The sequence below is a fragment of the Leptonotus elevatus genome, chromosome 12 (genome assembly GCF_054856555.1).
Source record: "Leptonotus elevatus isolate MCC_2025b chromosome 12, RoL_Lele_1.0, whole genome shotgun sequence".
NCBI classification, from domain to species: domain Eukaryota; kingdom Metazoa; phylum Chordata; class Actinopteri; order Syngnathiformes; family Syngnathidae; genus Leptonotus; species Leptonotus elevatus.
This window is the reverse complement of record NC_141250.1, coordinates 21197514-21217807: the sequence shown is the minus strand read 5'-3', so window position 1 is coordinate 21217807 and position 20294 is coordinate 21197514. Positions and strand designations below refer to the sequence as shown.

Genomic DNA, 20294 nt, shown 5'->3' with positions numbered 1-20294 from the left:
CACATTCCTCACGCCACAGAACCCCTTTTGTTCACAAAGTTGTCCTGGTGAAAAGATTTAAGAGTGGCTTAAGAGTTTCTTTTTTTCTGTCTTGGGGTGTGGATGGATTTTGATGTCACTGGTAGTGCCGGCAGTTCACATGACGGCCTTTCAAGTAGTTGGAAAGTTGGAAATACTTTTTTTTTTTTTTTTAAGCAGGCCTGGCTAGCAGTTTCACAGCATGAAATTGTGTTGACATGTCGTTCATAACTGGTCAATACAAAAAAATTGCTGCAACTGCACTACCGCTGCCAGTTTTTCAAGGAGCACGAACTTTAATATATTTTAGCAATTCAAGAAGAAGACATTTTAAGAACTTTGGCAGAAGAGGTTTATCGTAAAAGAAGGCACAAAAAAAAGACCAAATACCTGCATTCAAATCAGCCTGCCTGAAGTTGACCCATTTTAGTATATAAATATATATATATATATATATATATATATATATATATATATATATATATATATGTTAAACATCATGGACTGCACAATAAAAGACATACTTCAAGTTCTGCTTCATTACCAGTACATGTTGATGATACATAATGACGACAGTAAACCTGAGAAACATGACCTCGTAAATCTGGAGCATCAAGATACGGTTTATAATTCTTAAGCCGTTCGTCACGCCTCATTACGCACGTTAAATAACGTACCGTGGGCACCATCAAACGAACTGTCAGCATTACGTTTTTGCGTTCATAGCAGTTTTAATTTTGACCACTGTCACCATGTTTAAAAATATATTTTCCTGTACCACAGGTCACATCATTCAAATGACGTAGTTTAATAGATGAATGGTTCCTGGCGTATTGGAAATTGAAAACATGTATATTTTTATATATAACTGGCATTCCATAGAGCCTCTTTCGATTCATATCATGCATTTTGTGTTTTTTTAATGTAAAACTTAAGACAATTAACACATTCTAATGTTGAAGTTAAAAACAGGACGTGTCTTAAAATGTAATTATAACTTTAAGCTGATTTAGATTCAAAACGGAGTCACTTTTACTTTCATTCACTCTCCTGTTACACAGCAAAACTGTTGCGCACAATCAGTCACTGCATGACTAAGCAGCTACAAACACATTTGAAGATTGATGTCGCAAAGTATTTCTCTTTAGTAACGAATCCCAAAGTCACGAGTCTGCACTTTCATAAGATCACGTTTCGGTCCCGGAGTCAGATAAGACTCAGCATTTTTCTACTTCCTTCCTTCCTTAGGAGGTCGTTGTAGCAAACAAGACAAAAAGATCCACACTATATCATAAAAAAAAGTATTATGCATTTAACAATGTCAAGGTTTTATGCTTTTCTGTCAGGTGGTGAAAGTTAGATTTCCTTATTGCGCACAACTCGCACTCCGGGACATTATTATTTTTTTCCACTTTTCACATTTTTCTTTCAGTCCGTGGCGGACTTTGTATGCGTGTAGTCTCATTCCCCTTTTCCCTGAGTAAGCAAGGCTTCCATTGGTGTGCTGTGTCAACGAGCTCTAATCAGCTGCAGTATCAGTTCCAATAGGACTTGTGATGATGTCACTATCAAGTTTACTGTCTTCGTGGAACACGGCAAGTTTATGCAAACGCGGGACCGTTTCTTTCAAGTCCCTAAAATTATTTGCCAACGGTGAAACCTTCCTTTTGAAAATGGACTTATCTGCTGTGTTTATCTTGCCTTCTTGTCTGTAGACATTGAACCTTTGCAATACACCAAGAAAGTGTAAAGAAAGAGGGCACTTGATCCCTTAAAGTACGTGAAGGACAGAATGATGCTATTGATATTATTGGATACTATTTTGTGTGTTGCACACGTTTATTGCAAAACAGAAAAATAAAAATGACATCGTTATTGAACTTGAATTTACATTTCCGTTTTTGCTCAGGAGTCCAAGAGGCCGCTCAGCCAGCCGCGCTCTAGTTTTTTCACTCGCCTCAGTTCTCTAACCTGCGCTCGCGTCATCGCTGGTGCGGCGGGCTCGGCCGCCTCGCTTGCTTCCACCGACGGCCGCTTGGCTCCAACAGCGCCAGTTTCCATTTCCTCCTCCTCGGAGTCCTCTTCCTCTTTCTCACTCTCCATTTCCTCCTCGACGTGTTTTGGTTTACTAAAGGGCATGAAAACAATAGCAGGGCTTCAGCGGGACTCTGCTATTTTTCATCATAAACAGATTCTTGGCATGTGACCCACTTGAGAAGTCGTTTTGTCTGCCTGTGCAATTTCATGACCACCAAAAAAAAACTATTTTTGCAGAATTAGCCCCTTATTTTAAAAAGCGTGTTTAACCAAGTTTAAATGTGTTTAAGGAATGTGGAAGAGGTCAAAAATTATTATTATATATATATATATATATATATTATATATTTTTTTGTTAATATAATCGATGGCCTCAACTTTATTGCATTTTTTATTTTATTTTTTTTTACAAGCTAGCGCTAACAGTTAACTTCTAGTTACTAGCTTGCACTAACATCTACCAGTATAGTTGGCGCTGACAAGTTAATAGCTAGGGCCAACATAAAATACTCATGATTATTTATTGAATATACTGGATGGCCTCAACTTTAGCGCAATTTAAAAAATTTTTTTTTTTTAATGAAAATATTACCAGCTGCTGCTAACATTCACCAGTTCTAATAAAGTAGTAACAAGAAAAAGTACCACTGCTAACAACTACCAGTTAGTAATCATTGCTTGAAACAAGTTACTAGCTTGCGCTAACATCTACCAGTTTCTGGCTGGTGCTAACAACAAGTTACTAGCTAGAGAAAGCAAAACACTCACTAACTAGTAGTAACATAAAATCATACTACTAGTTATGAGCTAGTAGTAACAACAAGTTACCAGCTAGTGCTATCACCAAACATCCACAAGCTGATGTTAACAAAATATATAACAGTACTTATCTCACACTTCTTTAAACAAAAAAAAAACAAAAAAAGTGACGGCTCGCAGCTGGAAAAACTTGTTAATCCAAGTAACACTGTACTAACAAAGTATTAGATTGCATCAACTGACCTGGAGTCAGTGACTGAGATGAGCAGTGACTGCAGAAACATGGAGCAGAGGAAAGTGGCGGCGGGGAGGACGTGGGCCGGGGTCTGCAGAAGCTGGAAAGAAAAAATGAAAATAAACTAAGAACATTCTTATGATGCCCATCAATAATTCATCATCAAAAGTCCGGACCTCCTTAACAGCAGCAGAGCCCTGCGGAAGATGCGCTCTCGCTGCGGTGTCGGGATGATCCGATTGGTCCAGATCGTCGTCACCTCCTTGCCGCCGTTGGCCCAGCAACAGCTGGAACGGCGTCATGGCGACGGTGTCGTCGATGGCAAGCTAGTAAAGGGGAAGAAACGCACGATCAATACAACAATACCAGAAGGGGAGACGAAAGAGAGAAATGTACAGTTACAGTGGAAAACAATTCACTCATTTGCTCCCAAAAACGTATAAATACGTTCTATTTTAAATGTTTTAAGTTTCCCAAAGATGCATTTATACGTTGTTTTTTTATGCTAGAGCATACAGAAGGCTTTGGTGCAGTCTCTGAACTGCAGAGAACGAGTGAAGCATTGGGAGTAAATACAAAAACAACCAGCAGGTGACAGCAGAGTTTAAGAGATCAACCAGGGCCATGTTGCAAACAAGCTGATTTACTCATAGTTCTAAACAGATTTGGGAATAATGATGAAACTTAGCTATATTCTAATGCTAATTGATGCAAAACGGAAACAGATCGAAATATACTTTTTTTTTTCCTGATGAAAGAAGAGGCTCTAATCTGTCTTTATAGCAATAGAACACAATATTCTGTGGGCCTTGTAAAATCAGTCAAAATCCAGCAAAACAGCCGGCAGCAAATAGAAAATGTCTCGGAGTAAATGAGTTTCCAAAAAAAATAAAAAATAAATAAAGAGGTGGGGGGGGGGCAGATATTGTTTCATCTAGATTAAAGAAAAAATGGAATAAATTACTCTGTAAATAGTGCATTTTTTTGGTAATATTGGAAAATATTTCAATAAAAATAAGTGCAGGTCAAATTTACCAGTATGTATGTATTCTTTTCATTTGATATGTGATTGAACCGGCAGCAGGTCACAATGATCCACGAACATTTGTGTTCCAAATAAACAAACATAGCAAGCGAGTTCATGCACTGCTGTACTGTCATAAAATGCTGTGAAATTTAAGACGGGCAAAAGGGACATAAATGTTCACAATAATGTTGTCACGATCATAAAACGCCGTACACTTTACCTGTTTATTAGAAGTCATCAGTTGTTCTTCCTCTGCTTTGGTGATAAAGGTCATAAGGTTCTGCATAGGAAGAGCTCGTGTCAAATTCAGTGGATTTACAGCCTCGCGCACAAGATGGACACACTATTACAATCGTGTTTTCATCCCACCATGTGCTGGCCAAGAAAGTAGAGTTGGGATCGGTTGAGCCATTGGCAGCTCTCGTCGCAGCTTTCCTGCATGGCGTCCCTCGGGGAGAAGACGGCCCGGGTCACCTTTCCCGGGCAAACCGCCTTTTGGCAAAACAGCGGCCGCGGCTCGCAGGGCTTAAACACAAACACTGACGAGCAGGACAAGGAAAATATGACATTTATATGACAACATTCCATATTCAAAACAAAGAGAATGGCTGGCTTCATTTAAAAGTTATTTTTAAATCAAAAATTATTTCATTTACCACTTTAAACCAGTTGCCATGTTGTGGGGCAAACAAACAAACAAGTAAAAAGAAAAGATAATTTAAAAAAATTGTTTTCTTCTGGTGGCCTCACTTTTGTTTTTCCCCATGTTTCGTTTTTTACATTATTTTTGAATTGGTAAAAATCAAAATTTGTATTGTGACGAGTAAAAATCCAGTTTTAACTAGGGGTGTCAGGCGCTTAACATTTTTAATCGTAATTAATCACATGACTTTAATGGTTAACTCACGATTAATCCGAAATTTTCTATGTGTTCTAAATGTATAAAATATTTTTTTTCTAAGTTTCCATTCTCTTTAAAAAAAAAAAAAAAGTTGAACTAATAGAAATATGGCTGCATCTTTTAGTCATTGATACAGTAATTTCATAATTTATAAAATTGAGTTAAAATGAAAAAGTCGCACTGTACTGTAAAAAAACGAGTGTGATATTGATTTGTGTTGGTCATTTTTCTGCCACGAGATGGCATAATTGCATTTGTATGACGTTGGTGACAGCTCAGTGCATTTTTCTTTTCATATCAACTCATTCACTCCTATCAATTTTCACTAAAGCAACCTCCTTTACTCACACCTGTTTTACTGGATTTTGACCGATTTTGCAAGGCCCACAGAATATTGTGTTCTATTGCTATAAAAATATGGAACCTACCAAAAGAAACATTAGTGTCTCTTTTTTTCATCAGGAAAAAAGTATATTTCTATTTGTTTCTGTTTTTCAGCAATTAGCATTAGAATATAGCCAAGTTTCATCATTATTCACAAATCTGTTTAGAACTGTGAGTAAATGAGCTTTTTTTTTTTCAACATGGCCCCGGTTGCGATCTTTTGCTCTGCTGCCACCTGTTGGCCGTTTTTGTAATAACTACCATTGCTTCAAGCATTTTCTTCAGTTATGAGGCTGCATCAGAGCCTTCTGTAATGCTCTAGCACAAAACAACAACATAAAAGCGTATAAATACGTCTTTGGGAGCATGGTCATATTTAAAATCGAACGCATTTATACGTTTTTGGCAGCAACTGAGTTAAGAGCTATCTAACGTTTAACATGAAGTAACTTGTGAAATTCTGCACATTTTTTAAAATTGTGAAATACAACTTTAATCGTAGGTAAAAAAAAGAAGAAGAAGTTAAATTAACTCAAAATGAATGCACTAATTTTGACACCCCTAGTTTTGACAATGGTACACATCAACAAAATTCAACCCAGAATAGATTTCCCCCCATTTAAACCAAGTTTTATGCTGCAGGTCAAACTGACACGTTATGTCCGGCATGGTGATACAAATTCTTGTAGCTCCTTCATTTGTGTTTTTTTCAAATCTCTAATGTGGTGCACGGCACAAATACTTACAGTCAGTACACCCATTGAGGCTGCAGAAGGCCGCCATGTTCTCAGACAGCGGGTCAGACAACAGCAGGCTGACGTCCATGGAGGTGCTCCACTCCACTACCACAAAGACAACAGGGGGGAAAAAAAGTAAGCAAACACCGTTAACACATACAGTACGGAAACCGTATGCGCTTTAACACAATAAGAGCTTTACGTGAGCACGTGAGGAGATTCCAACAACAGAGCAGGTTCTTCACCGTCGTGCCCAGCAAGTATTTGGAGCAGCTTATTCGGCCAAAACAAAGATTCCTGGGGGGAAAATAAAATAAAAGTTCCTTTTGAGGGTTTTTTTGTGTCTGTGTGTGGCTAAAAATTCCAGACACACCCCACACATATTTTACAGGATTATCTTTTTTTCTTCTGTGAAGACTTCCAATTAGAACATGCAAGCCGGGCTTGAACACCCACAAAGATCAATGATTGGAGGCTATATATCAAATAAAATAGCTCAAGATAATTGGTGGGTTAAAAACCTTGGCACTTCAAAAGCGGGCACACACATTGATAATCTGTCTTAATTTGAGAATTTTTCCTCTCTTCCAGTCAAAATCAGCCGAGGGTGATGATTGGATGCCGCAAAAATGATTGTCCTGAGCAATTATTTTGTGGGATTGGGGTGCGTTTTTGAGGGACATTTTGAGCACATCACACTCGTGGTTGAATGACTTCAGATTTGTTTGTTTTTTGGAAGCTAATGCCGAGAGGATAATAGTCGAGTCGCATTGACTGTTAAATAAGACCATTTATTTGATAGAATTTGTGCAACTGTATGACAACTCCATGTAAATACGTTGCTCTCTTTCGCTGCCAGAGGTACATGTATGGCCTCTGGGTCCAGTTGGCCCACCCCCGACTCACCCATCCAATCACATTCAGACACTTTCACGGCCCTACACAGACAACTTTGAGTCCAATAAATGCAACAGCTCCATGGTTGCTATTCACACACACAGTACTATTTAAAAAAATAAATAATTGTGCAATAATTTATTGTACCCTACTATCGGCCATGTTATATGGCTTTCTACTTGAGTGCTATAAATTCTGACTGTCTGTGAGGCAGTGAAGGTGTCTGAGTGTGATTGTGATTGGACGAATGAGTCGGGGGGGCAACTGGGAAGCGCAAGAGGAGCACGCCAGCATGTGTCAGTGGGCTATAGACTAGAGTGAAGCACGAGCTGGATATTTTCAAGTTCTAAACCGTCATTGCTTGGGGTCTCTCACATGAAAAAAAAAACAAAAAAAAAACTGTAAAGATATTAAAATGCGCTCTTTTGCTCTGCTGCCACCTGTTGGCCGTTTTTGTAATAACTACCATTGCTTCAAGCATTTTCTTCAGTTATGAGGCTGCATCAAAGCCTTCTGTAATGCTCTAGCACAAAACAACAACATAAAAGCGTATAAATACGTCTTTGGGAGCATGGTCATATTTAAAATCGAACGCATTTATATACGTTTTTGGGAGCAACTGAGTTAAGAGCTATCTAACGTTTAACATGAAGTAACTTGTGAAAATAAAATAAAAAAATGGGTATGTGTGTGTACCTCACTTAAGAGCCATCCTGGATAACGAGCCCTGAACCTCAGCGCCGAGCAGCTGAGCTCAGCATTATTCAATATTTGGGAGTTTCACAATGAGTCAGGAGATGGTTGGCTGTGAGGTCAAGCAATTCAGCAGGCTCAACACATCCATAGGCAGGCGGTGATTATACAAGACGGCGCTGCTGTTGGCAGCTGTCAAAACAGCTCAAAGTATTTTTTTCCGCCCTCCCTTACTTCAAGAAATAAATCCTCGTCAGCTCCCAAACTACCGCAACTTTGGTACATGAGGTTATTAGAAAACAGTGCTTCTTATAAATTAGTCCCGCCCTTAAAGCCACATTTGACTTATTTTTTTTCCCCAGGTATATTTTTGACAGAAATGAGGCCATCAGCATTTGACAGCTTTGCAGTTTTCTGAAGAATTCCCTTGCCCATAACTCGCCAAGTCACATTGCAGTATTGCAAAAGTGTCACCTGTCAAGAAGTTCTTCTACCCGTTCAGCGCCATTTTGTGAAGCTTTATGGCCACCACACTGCTCCTACGGGTATTATAATTGTCACTATTCTTGACAAACTTCTCAAAAACGATCTGTTCTTGTCAATAGTGTTCATTTCATTAACAAAAACATTTTGGTCAACACACATTTTTCAATGGACGAAAACTAGGCAAGACTATACCCTCATTAATAAACAATGACTGGGACTAAATCTGTATGCATTTTTGTCGACTAATGAAGATGAGACGAAAATGTACTTCTCTTGATAAAAACTTTTGACATTTTAGTTCATGAACAAAAACGAGACAAAAATTATATGATTTTGTAAAATCCTGTCTCTGGTAATCTGTCATGTGAGACCCCCCCCCCCCCTTCAAATCTGCAGCTAGTGAGTGAAAAATGCACAAAAACACAGAGGACAGATAGAAGGTGGATTCACGGTGAAAAGTAAAAAAAAAAGAGAAGAAGTTAATAATTGTTATAACGTAACATTAATCCAACGGTTACAACATTTCAACAATGTTAATCCGACCACTAACTAATGGTGGCTCATAGAATGGAGTCATAGTAGCCGCTTGTTGACTATATAATATAATTAACAAAATATAGAGGGGTAAAATTATTGTCCTGATTAAAACTAGATTAAAATGTTGTCCGTTTTTTTTAATTAATAAAACTATAAATAAAATTATGTTTTCTTGGACTAAAATAAATACTAAAATGCTAGATTTATTGACAGCCGACTAAAAAATTGACAAAATAAAATGGGATGAGGTTGACTATGATAAAAACTAACAAGCGTGATTGAAACTGGACTAAAACAGACAACATTCTAAAATGGCGGATACAATTAACACGACTTGACAATCATGCAACAGAAGGCCTTTTAGTGATTAAAAACACTGGAAAGGCAGGAAAAGTCCATCAGTGGGGCTGATCTGGAATTCAGCATCAATAAAAGCTCGATTGGTTGCCTCAAATGGGCTCGACGCTCCCCTGCCCTTCACACCTTGTAACTGTGTTGGTGTGGGGCATTATCAAAAGCATGACGTAAGTCACTTAGCCCATTCGGCTTGAAGCAAGAGTATGCACAGCCTGCAGCGGGTTCGGGAAAGAGACGCTGCAAAACGCTGGGGAGGGCCTGCGTTCGTTCGAAGGTGGCTGAACGTTGTCAAAGATGGCGGCGCTCATGTGGAAGGAGACACTTTGTCATCAAGCCCCACCCACCCTTTTTTTCCTTTCAAGTTTTAATGTATTTTGTGTTGTTTTTGGAGATTTCTAAGCTTGTCTGTTACCTTTTCTATATAATATTTAACAATGTACTATGCAAAATGTTCTTTACATTTGAAGTTAAATGAATTAAAAAAAAAAAACATTGTCTTGAAGGCACTGGAACAAAAACAGTCTAGCAAGTAAAACTGCAGAGATTACTCTTTTTTTTTTTGTCATTGATAAAGTATATAATGGATTTTGAGACACCCTAAAAAACATCATATGTGAACCATTTTCATTTGATATATTGCTTAAGCCGATCAGAGGGTTAGGGTTTAAAAGGTCAATTTGACACATAACAGGAAGGTTAAATATGGCTGACTTGAGAAAAGTGGTACAGGAATGAGGAAGAGCTTTCGCCCTGACTGCATTTGTGGGTGTTAAACAACAACAACGTGACAGTGATGTCCCCGAGGCTCCTTCGGTTCCCATGACACAACTGCTGGCAAAGCAACAATCGAGGGTACAAGTCCCACGTGACGAAACCACTGTTAAATCACCAAAGTGCAAGCAACTGAAATTCATTAGCAAAATTGCTAATCAAACCTTTTCCAGACTTCAAGATCTGGGATAAGTTATTCAATCCGTTCGGCCCTAATTTAGCCACACAATCAATTCCTCATCAAACTACCAGCCACCAAAAGGATTTTTTGTCTGACCTGATATCACCCGGCGGTTGGGACAACGTGGTCAGGAGCTCCCAAGTGGCCGGGCTCCACAGGGTCACGACCTCCTGGAAGCCGACGGCGAGCAGGGAGCCGTCGGCTGAGAAGCAGCAGCATTGAGGCGCCAGGCTGTGATAGGAGCCCACAAAGTCGCACGACCACGATGGACCCTCGTCTGTGCCGGGTCGTCCCGTCAAGAAGAAAGGAAGAGAGAGAGAAAGTGAGAATATAGATGACACCGGCGTACACTGAAGCATTCTGCTGAGAACGAAAATAAGACATTCTTGTCATTGTAGACAACAAAACACTTTCATCACTTCAACGCTTTTTGTTTGCACGGCAACTCTCCTGTTATGCGTCTGGTCAAATTGAATTGAAAGGGGGGGTTAATTATTTATGACTGAAATTAATACCTACAGATTATTATTTTTTTGTTCTGACACTTTGGGCCAAATTAAACAATTCATGGGTCAAAGTGACCCAGGAACGTTATTGCCGTTCTTGAGAAACAGGTAACGGGTGTGAAGGTGTCGTAAAGATTTATTTGTTTTAATTTTTTTATTTAACATTTACGCTGCACTGAAAGGAGATGCTTAAATCTCATTGCACATTTGTTTGTATAATGACAATAAAGCCTTTAAACCCCTGTTATGTTACGGGTCATATTGACCAATTATAATGTTGCAAAAAAATTTAAAGCCAGTCTCATTTCACAAAGTTGCAAGTTGAGTTCATAGTGACAAACAATATCTATTGCGATTTGTTACCGTTCTGGTTAAATAATAAAACGGCCGGGTCAAATTGACTCACAAACTTGTCATTCCTGTGAACGCCGTATTGTTATTTCTGGAACCTGAAGATAATAGAAGGGCGAAGGTGACCCATGGGGGCCAAATGGGGGTTAAGTTGAGGAGAAATGCTAATAAAAAAATGTTACAGTAATGTCATTTTTTTTCCTAAGATTTTTGCCAAGATTTTTACATAGACAGTACAAGTAACTAAACTGTTGCTTGTAAACGTTTAAGTGCCCAAGACAGAAGTGTTAAAAAAAAAAAAAATCTCCGTAAATGTGGTTTCCCTCTCCAGACGCCAAGTACATTGGAATGTCCATCTCACCTTCCATGTGGGTGGGGGGCACCGTCTGTTGCCAGGCTTTGAAGTGTCCATCCTTACTGGCGGAGACCAGCATGGCGGTCTGGTGGTCCATGGCGGCGGGGCAGAAGCACATGGCCGTAATCCCAGCCTCGTGGGGGGCTGAGATGGTTGTGTCCAGCACAAAACTGGAGATGAGAAGTGAATCATTTCAATTTGAGATTCCCTTTTAAAACCCACCGACGGCTCAAATAGACCCAGCCACGTTACTACTTAGTCAAGTATTTTTCAGGTCAAAACGACTTTTCTGATTGGCTTAATGAGTAAGCTAAATCTCCATAGACAAGGAAAATGGTTCATTGTCACTCAGTCAAAAATGAGTCAGGTACTGCACACCTGAGAAAACTGACAAAACAGGAGTCTGAAGTTGACCCAAACAGTCTTTGCTTAGCTCCCTGGCTAGCTCCTATGGTGCTCGTTTACCTGCTAGGGACTAGCAAGCTAGCAAGCTAGCATCAATGGCTAAAGCCAAACTCTGGCAGGGTTTTTACTTTCCGGACCTGGATTTGCCACCTCTGCGCACAAGCAATACACATTTTTAAAAAAAACAACCTGAAAACTAATAATAAAACTAACTAAAACTAAACTATAGCATTTTTTTTTTAAATAACTAAAACTAATAAAAACTAACAGAACCATCCTGAAAACGAATTAAAACTAACTAAATTTAAGAAGCTAAAATAGCATTTTTTTTTAAAATAACTAAAACTAATAAAAACTAACAGAACCACCCTGAAAACGAATTAAAACTAACTAAATTTAAGAAGCTAAAATGAAAATTCCAAAACTATAATAACCCTGCCCCATAATGCAACAGAGACTATTCAATGGCAAACACTTCATTGACCTTTGTGTTTGTAGGTCAAATGTCCACAGTTTCAAATGAAGCTCCAACTCTGCTGCTTTCTGTTTCCTCTCTTCAACCGTCGCCAGCCGCTCGCCGGCGGCGTCGAACGCGGCCTTCACCACTTCGAACTGCTGCAATCCCAACTCATGGATGTACTCCTGCTGCACGATATCCAACTAGGGGAAGGAAATACGTGAAAGTCTGAATCGCAACAACAAAATTGTGACGGAGTGACCGAGCGACTGTTGAAAATGCTTACGTTGAAAAGCAGCTTATCTCTTGGAAGGGAGTAAAACTGCAAGTGGCCCGGCTTCCCATTCAGGACAAGTGCTTTGCTACGTGGGTCTACCATCAAGTCTGTGGCGACGCTTTCTCCTGCACATGGACACAGTGTTTAGCTCTATGACTACTTTTATTTTGACAAGTTTCTACTTCAATTGCGGTTGTCTGATAGGGATAACTGATGTTTTTAGAATGGCTACATTTATTATTATTTGACTCGAATTATTAGGGGTGTCAAGCAATTAAATTTTTCAATCGCAATTAATCGCATTACTTTAACAGTTAACTCACGATTAATCGCACATTTTTATATCTATTCTAAATGTAACTTTTCATACTCTTGTTAACATAAAAGTGGAAAAACAATGTTAAATAGAAATATGGCTGCACCTTTTAGTCATTGATACAGTAATTTCATAATAATGAAAAAAAACTGTGTTAAAATTACCTCATTCACTCCCAGCCATTTTCACTGAAGCAACCCCTTCGCTCCCGGCTGTTTTACTGGATTTTGACTGATTTTGCAAGTCCCACAGAATATTGTGTGCTATTGCTATAAAAACATGAAACTGACCAAAAGAAAGATTTAAGTATTTTCTATTTCTATCTGTTTCCGTTTTGCAGCAATAAACATTATAATATAGCAAAGTTTAATCATAATTCTCAAGTCTGTTTAAAACTGTGGGGAAAAACACCTTGTTGCAACATGGCCCTGGTTGATCCCTTTTGCTCTGCTGCCACCTGCTGGCGTTTTTTTGTAATAACTACCATTGCTTCAACCGTTCTCTACAGTTCAGAAGCTGCATCAAAGCCTTCTGTACACCCCCCCAAAAAAGACTAAAAACGTATAAATACGTCTTTGGGACACTGGTATTATTTAAAATAGAACACATTTATACGTTTTTGGGAACAAATTAGTTAAAAAGATCTACTGTACTGTAAAAAAAACGAGTGTGATATTGATTTGTGTTGGTAATTTTTCTGCCACTAGATGGCATAATTGTAACTAACTTGCGAAATTCTGCACATTTTTAAATTGTAAAATAAAACTTGATCCCAGTCTCCACAAATATATGAATTATTATTAAATTTATTACTGCACAAATCTTGACTTGGACGTGTCCGCTGCGTTGCGACTGGGGCGGTCATTAATCACACGTTAATTTTTTTTTAATTAATTAAAGGAACTTTAAATCAACTCAAAATGAATGTACTCATTTTGACACCCCTACTTATTGTCATTCTTTGGATGAATAAACCACTTATTTGGGGGCGTGTAAAAAAAACAGTCAGCAGCACCCTCCTGGGAAAAAAATGTTCGTCGTTGGATGAATTTCAGAAGTGTTACTTTGATTATCTCTATAATGATCCCTAACTAGAATCAGGTATCCAGACAAATGTTGAAATGGCAAATTTGATTGGGAAATGTGGTATTTTGTTAAACTTGGAGATAACACAAAGTTTGCATGACCAACTCCATGCAGACTAATCCTTAAAGTAAAATGTTGTTGAGGTTGTTCCTCACCTTTGACGAGACCCTGAATGACGGCAGACACTTTAACACAGCTCTCGATAATTGTGATTTCTGCAAGGAGGAGAAAGACACAGTTAATGACAGCTTACAGTCCTTTACCCTCATATATGTTTGCTTATTGTTAATCCAGAAATGAGACACGGACACAAGAAAAATAAAAGCAAACATGAACACACCACAACTCCATTAACTACCGCTTACTTAGTAAAGTGCAATATGGACCAAATGATAAATCGTAATAATCTTCCTCAAAATGACACATTTCCTCCATTTATTTATAAAACCTTTTACATATAAAATACAATAAAATGAAAATCATTTTCCTCGCATTCAACATGCCTCGGTGTTGGCGGATTCAAAAGCATTTCTTTAAACACATTTTCTAAAATATTTTCTAAACAGGTCAATTTGACCTGCATATTATTCAGAGTGGGGATGCACAATAATATCGGTGGCCGATAATTATTGGCAATTATCGACCAATTTGACGTCCTACAAATAAACCAGATAATAAAGAAATGAGAGTAATACGTATAATTATTTGTATTACGGTTGTCAAAGTTAAGGCGCTAATTAATCACAAAAAATTACCGCATTAATCATGTATTAACGCCGATTAATCACACTTTTAATTTTGATCGCAGATGATAATTCAGCATAAACATAACTACACGCATTAAAGTAAAGCATTTAATAAATGTTTGCGTATGACATTCAGAATATTTGTTCATTTCAAACTATTGGGTTCCCCATTTTAAATGACCGGTATGCAAGTAATTAACTGATTAGAAAAAGAGGATGAGTGTGTGCAGTGGATCAAAAAAATGTTGAAGAGGTCCTCATAACAGAACAGGTGATTAATTAAGCCATTAATTGTGATTAATCAAAATTCTAAGCTGTGATTAATTGGATTCAAAAATGTACTTGTTTGACAGCTCTAACTTGTATCAAAGTTAATTTTGCAAACAAATATCGTCTTATCGATTATCGACACCTTCTAAATTATTGGTTTATCATATTGGTAGGAAACAGCATTATCGTGCCTCCCTAATTCAGAGGGATACAAATGCAGTTGAAAAGACAAAACACAAAATGTCTTACTGTTATCTGCATGCGAGGTACAGAACAACGCGCCGTCAGGTGAGACGGTGATGTGTGTGATTGCGGCACCAAGTCGGGGAAGAAAGTCCCGCTGATTCTCCTGACCATATGTCCACTGGACCAGCACAGACTCCACACCTCCGCTCAATAAGTTGGTACCTGGTTACAACAAAATAAAAACTTTAAAAAAGGTACTGTAAATTGGAGATGGCCATCTTAAATGATGGCGGGGACACAATTTTTCATCAGCACTACTTCCTAACCAGATGTATGCTAAAAATGCCATTTTAATTAAATATGGATTTAAAAAAATATATATGCATGTCTGTTTTATACAGAACCAATGTACAGCATAGTACCTCATATAATGCTTTTTTTTTTTAATAACACATTTTATAAATAAATAAATAAGAAAAAACATCCAATCTTCAAAAACAAAGTGTTTGAATAATCAGAAAATAACCACATAAGGACTCTCACACAGAAAAATTACCATTCAAGGATGGCACAAAACTGCAACCAAAAATAAGTGCAAAACCTCATTTTGTGCATTTAAAAAAATATATTATTCAGAAACTATGTTTGTCCTGCGTGTCATTCCAAATCTGCAAAAAATTATTGGGCAGTGTATTGTTGAAATGCGTCAGAAAAGTTTTTGTTAATTTGTGATAAACCCCAAATACACATTGACCACCCCCCAAAAAATAAATAAATAAAATTTTAAAATACTGGAAAAAAAATCTGTGATTAAGTCAATAAATAAATAAATGAAACAAGTTGCCATCCCTGCCATAAATGTATTTAGATAAAATAGGAACCGTGCCTTCCGGCGTGAAGCAGAGCGAGCTGACAGCATCGTGGTGCCAGTGTAGTGTCAAATAGGTGTACTCCGTCTTGTGGTTGAAGTTTCTCCTAGAGGATCAAAACAATAAGAAACAAACAAAACAAAAAAGAGTGACTATGCCATCGATATTACCGTCTCATTGGTGTAATCGTACGCGACTCACCACAAGCGAATCTTTCCATCCACGTGTCCGGTGGAAATGACGTCGTCTTTCGGGTGACAGGCGACACATGTGAACGTGTTTTTGCGTCCCTTTTTGTTGTCTTGTTTCAGGGAGAAGCTTTTGAAAATACAGGAAAGAAAGTCAGAAAGTGAGGTGATCATCATGATAAATTACCCCCCCCCACCCCCCACAACTTTTGTAGCCCACCTGAACATCTGGCTCTTCTTGAAGAAATACACCTCCAAATGCAAATTCTTGACTGAAGCAACATACTCCCCCTGTGACAAAGTTTTGGACAGTGTATCATCATACAGTGGCTACAAAAAGTCTACACACCCCTGTTCACACACCTCAAATAAAGTTTGCATGTTCTAGTAGGCTTTCCTGAATTTCTTTCTGCTTTTTAGTAGAAGGCCGAAGGCTTTGTGCAAACTGACTGGTATTTGGAACTGTTCATACTTCCTTCCACCTTGACTCAAGTCCCAGATCCAACTTGAGGGGGGCAAAAAGTACCAAAGCATGATGGTGCCATCATCATGCTTCACTGGAGGAATTGTGTAGTTTTTGCACCAATCACAACTTTTGGCCAAAAAGTTCAGCCTTGGCTTCATTAGACCATAACACGATTTGTCTCATGCAATGGGAGCTTTCATGTGTGTTTTTGCAGAATGTAGCAGGGCCGGGATGTTTTTCTTTGTTAGATAACGCTTCCCATTTTCCAACCTACCAATCTAATCTTGAGCAGGGATGTATTGACTTTTTCCATCCACTTTATTTCTAAATCTGCTGCTTTAGACCAAACCTGAAAACCAATTTTGTAGCAATGCAACAGGTCCTATACCGGTAAGCTAACCATATGACACAAATAAATTGGAATCCTCCCTATATATGTCACGGGTGCATGATATGTCTCTGTTTAGTAACATGTCGTTGTTCAAGATGTCTGACAGAAGTGGCGTACACACCGCTCTGCCAAAGGCGATGGATTCCGGACTGCCGCTGACGTCTGGGAGCACGGCCGAAAGTTCGAGGCCTTCCACTATCTGTTCTCCGCTCTGAGGCAGATGGAGCGCCGCTAGCTGGAACAGCTCTACATACACATACACACAAGTTGTGACCTTTTACCTCCATTCCCCCTTTCACAAACAGTCAAAAGGCCACTCAGTATTGCTGCTCCGTCTTTGGCACACCCTAGTGGTGCTGTGTGGTAATTAATGAAAGAACTTGAAATGTGCTGAATGAACGCTATTTAGATTTAGCAGCTACACAGTAACTGAAATAAGTGTGTGCGTGTGCCTTTGTTTTTGCTACATTGTGGGGCCTATACACGCATGTTTTTTCAGGTTTAACTACCATTGTGGAGACAGACTTGACATTTTGGGGACATTTTGGTAGTCCTCACAAGTTCAGACCTCTTTTTGAGGGTCAAGACTTGGTTTTAGAGTTTAGGATTGAATGGAGGAAGGCAATCATTTTTGATGGTTGAGGGTTAGGGGACGGGGCTAGGAAATGCATCATGTCAATGAAATGTCCCCACGATGATACACAGAGAAGTGTGTGTGTGTGTGTGTGTGTGTGTGCATTCAGCTTCATAAAACAGCCACTTCAAATTAAAATGGTTGACTTCCTGTTCAATTTACGATAAGGGTCAGAGGTTATTTTGTGCATCAAGTTATGTTACACATGATTGATTGGTGAAACTCATGCCAAGGGCTAGTTTTTTTTTTTTTAACGTTCCTGGTGGTGCTAATGAGTTAAGTTTTTTTTTTTTTGGAATGTTGTGTTGAGGATTCATTTTAAAACACATATTTTTACACCAGGATAATTAATGCACATGTTTGCAAAAAAATGGTGAGTGACACGTGCTGGCACACTTGTGATGAATATTTATTTATTTATTTAATAGTAAGGTAAAGGTGACATCAGAAGAATCGCCTACCGGTTCTTTGGTCACGGAAGACGACGAAGACAACTCCATCATGGTGTGCAGAGGCATAGATGGCGGAAATCGGATGTCCAACAAAGTAAGACTAGAAGACATGAGAACGCAGTCAAGATTGAGAAAAACAGGCTGTTAGTTGTTTTGCTAGTGGCCTTCTTTGAAAAGATAAGGAGATTCATATACATGTTTCCATAATAACAACAACAACGCTTGAACGGGACCTCGTACCCTGGTTAACGGCGAATACTTGAATTGCTGATCAAATTTTAAAGGGATGCTGCTTCCAATTGGGGTTTAGGACAATTCCTCAGTAGGACAAGCTGTGGGATTAGCCCACATTGGCTTCAATTGAATGTATTGGTTGTTCTGACTTTTTCGTGTACCGTACAATTTTGTTTCAATTGTAAAACTTTTTTTTTTTAACTTTACAGGAAGAATTACTGATGAAATTCACCCAAAATGGCTGACTTCCTCTTCAACTTTGTCAGTGGGTCTTTCACACTTCTTTGTGTGTCCTGTTATTGTAGACAATTTCATGCCGATTGATAAAACTGATGTCAAAATGGACGGCTTCTGGGTCTGTTTCGGTCATCATGGGTCCTTCAGAAGTTTTTTTCAAATGTGTATATAAAATAAATGACACATTAGTAAACACAACTGGACATAAGGGGGGGAAAAAAATCACCTTAATGAGGATACCATCTGCAAAGTCCCAAACCCTGACACTGCCATCTGCAGAGGAAGAATAGACCTGCAACAACAACAGCACAGTTACAAAACATAATGAATAATTAACAATATAGTATATAAACAACTTAAAGTCTCGTGTTCATTAAACATGTATTAAAACACGTTATTAAGACAACCAAGAACTGATTCAAGAGTAAGCTGGATTGCAAGATATATTCAATAAAATACTCGTGAATCAAAATGTCAAAGATGAATGTACCTGCAGGTGGTTGGAGGGCTTGAGCAGGACACCCGTGACCAGGTCAGTGTGTCCCCGCAACTCATGAATGCATTCCTCTGTGGCTGTGCTGTACACCTTCACACACTCTCCGGAGGCACACAGGAGGAATCTGCAATCACACCATACACACGTAGCGGGTTGTGTTTGGTCATGTCATGTGCCAGTGTCACATCGCTGTATCCATTGACAAGGGTATTTTGTTGAGGACTAGGATAATGCAATGCGTGGCTGAATTATGGTTGTTTCAGAGTAAGCGTCTAATACATGACACTGCTCTGTATGTAGAGTTTTTGATCAGATGGGGGCAGTGTTTGTCATCATCTCAATATCAGATCACCACAAAAATGATGATGTCATTATCTTGGGCTTTGCTTGTTTTCAACTGTTAGTTTTGATTGTTGAACAGTACATGTGGGGAGGGGAAACAAGTTCAATGCCACTTGCATGAGACAGGGCTGAAAACAAGCTAATTTCAACGCACAAAAACAAGGGAGTGGAAAGTGTGCTCAAAGTGCACTGCATGAGACAGAAAGGCCCATGAAACTAATTATACCATGGCAACAACGCTGTCGAAATGTCTCTAATTCTTTAGCCATGGGTTATTTTGACTGGAGTGACCAACAGACATGTCAATCAATATACCTAGGGACCGTTTTAAATGGTTAAAAATGCATACGGATCCTTAAAGTTATTTATTACACTTCAGTACCATGGAATGTACGAAGAGTTGTATTGTGGTCTTTAGCAGAGCGTTTTACCAAGCTAACTGCTAGCCCCGGCATTAACAACAAGGCTGTACAATTTGACAACAGCGACGGCGCTCGCCTCCGCGCGCGGACCACGATCCTATGTGGAGAAACATGCACTTACTTTGAATCGCTTGAGACAACAGGCGCTCGAAAGTTGATTTTACTCCCGCCGCGGTGAACCACGCGGATATTTGCGTGTTCCACCATGTTTTCGCTGTGGATTCAACTTTGACCCGCTGACCTTACTTAAGAAAATGTGCAATGGCGCCACCTATAGCACTGGAGGATGTTGTCCATCCATCCATTCATTCATTCATTCGTGAGCCCGGATTCGAACAAATTTGCGCTAGTCTAGCACATTTTTAACCCCTCATCCACAAAGTAAAACTACTGATTCAATTATCTTACCAAAAGTGAAAAAGTTCAGACTCTTAAATTATTAATTTTTTATATATATATTACCGTCAGTACGCACAAAATCTGTTTTGATAACTTGGACAAAAACATAACTACACACACAATATTTTCCCCTTTATTAACTTGCGTAGTGCCTATACTGACAATTTAAAAAAAAGCTAGGTAGCTAAT

The 20294-nt window shown here is 38.8% G+C and overlaps 1 protein-coding gene across 1 annotated transcript; it reads right to left on the bottom strand.

Annotated features, from left to right (window-relative positions):
* Positions 1 to 1825: 1825 nt before the first annotated feature.
* On the bottom strand, positions 1826 to 19961 carry wdr75 (WD repeat domain 75). Its single transcript, XM_086090604.1, has 21 exons — positions 19828 to 19961; positions 18937 to 19066; positions 18673 to 18738; positions 17985 to 18075; positions 17011 to 17135; positions 16253 to 16323; positions 16046 to 16162; positions 15862 to 15950; positions 15039 to 15197; positions 13929 to 13988; positions 12381 to 12496; positions 12122 to 12297; positions 11239 to 11402; positions 10117 to 10297; positions 6301 to 6395; positions 6108 to 6203; positions 4446 to 4615; positions 4297 to 4356; positions 3226 to 3375; positions 3058 to 3149; positions 1826 to 2146 (listed from the first exon to the last, which is right to left on the bottom strand). The coding sequence occupies exons 1-21, from the start codon at positions 19911 to 19913 to the stop codon at positions 1924 to 1926; spliced, it is 2517 nt and encodes an 838-aa protein (XP_085946730.1). The 5' UTR covers positions 19914 to 19961; the 3' UTR covers positions 1826 to 1923.
* Between the last annotated feature and the right edge of the window lie 333 nt (positions 19962 to 20294).

Excerpts from the sequence above, each read along its gene's own strand:
- wdr75 (XM_086090604.1), bottom strand. The coding sequence starts at position 19,913 with ATGGTGGAACACGCAAATATCCGCGTGGTTCACCGCGGCGGGAGTAAA. Across the intron at positions 4,616-6,107 it reads CCTCAATGGGTGTACTGACT|TGTTTGTGTTTAAGCCCTGC; the intron begins GTAAGTATTTGT and ends CCTGCTCGTCAG. Across the intron at positions 3,150-3,225 it reads GCTCTGCTGCTGTTAAGGAG|CTTCTGCAGACCCCGGCCCA; the intron begins GTCCGGACTTTT and ends TTTTCTTTCCAG.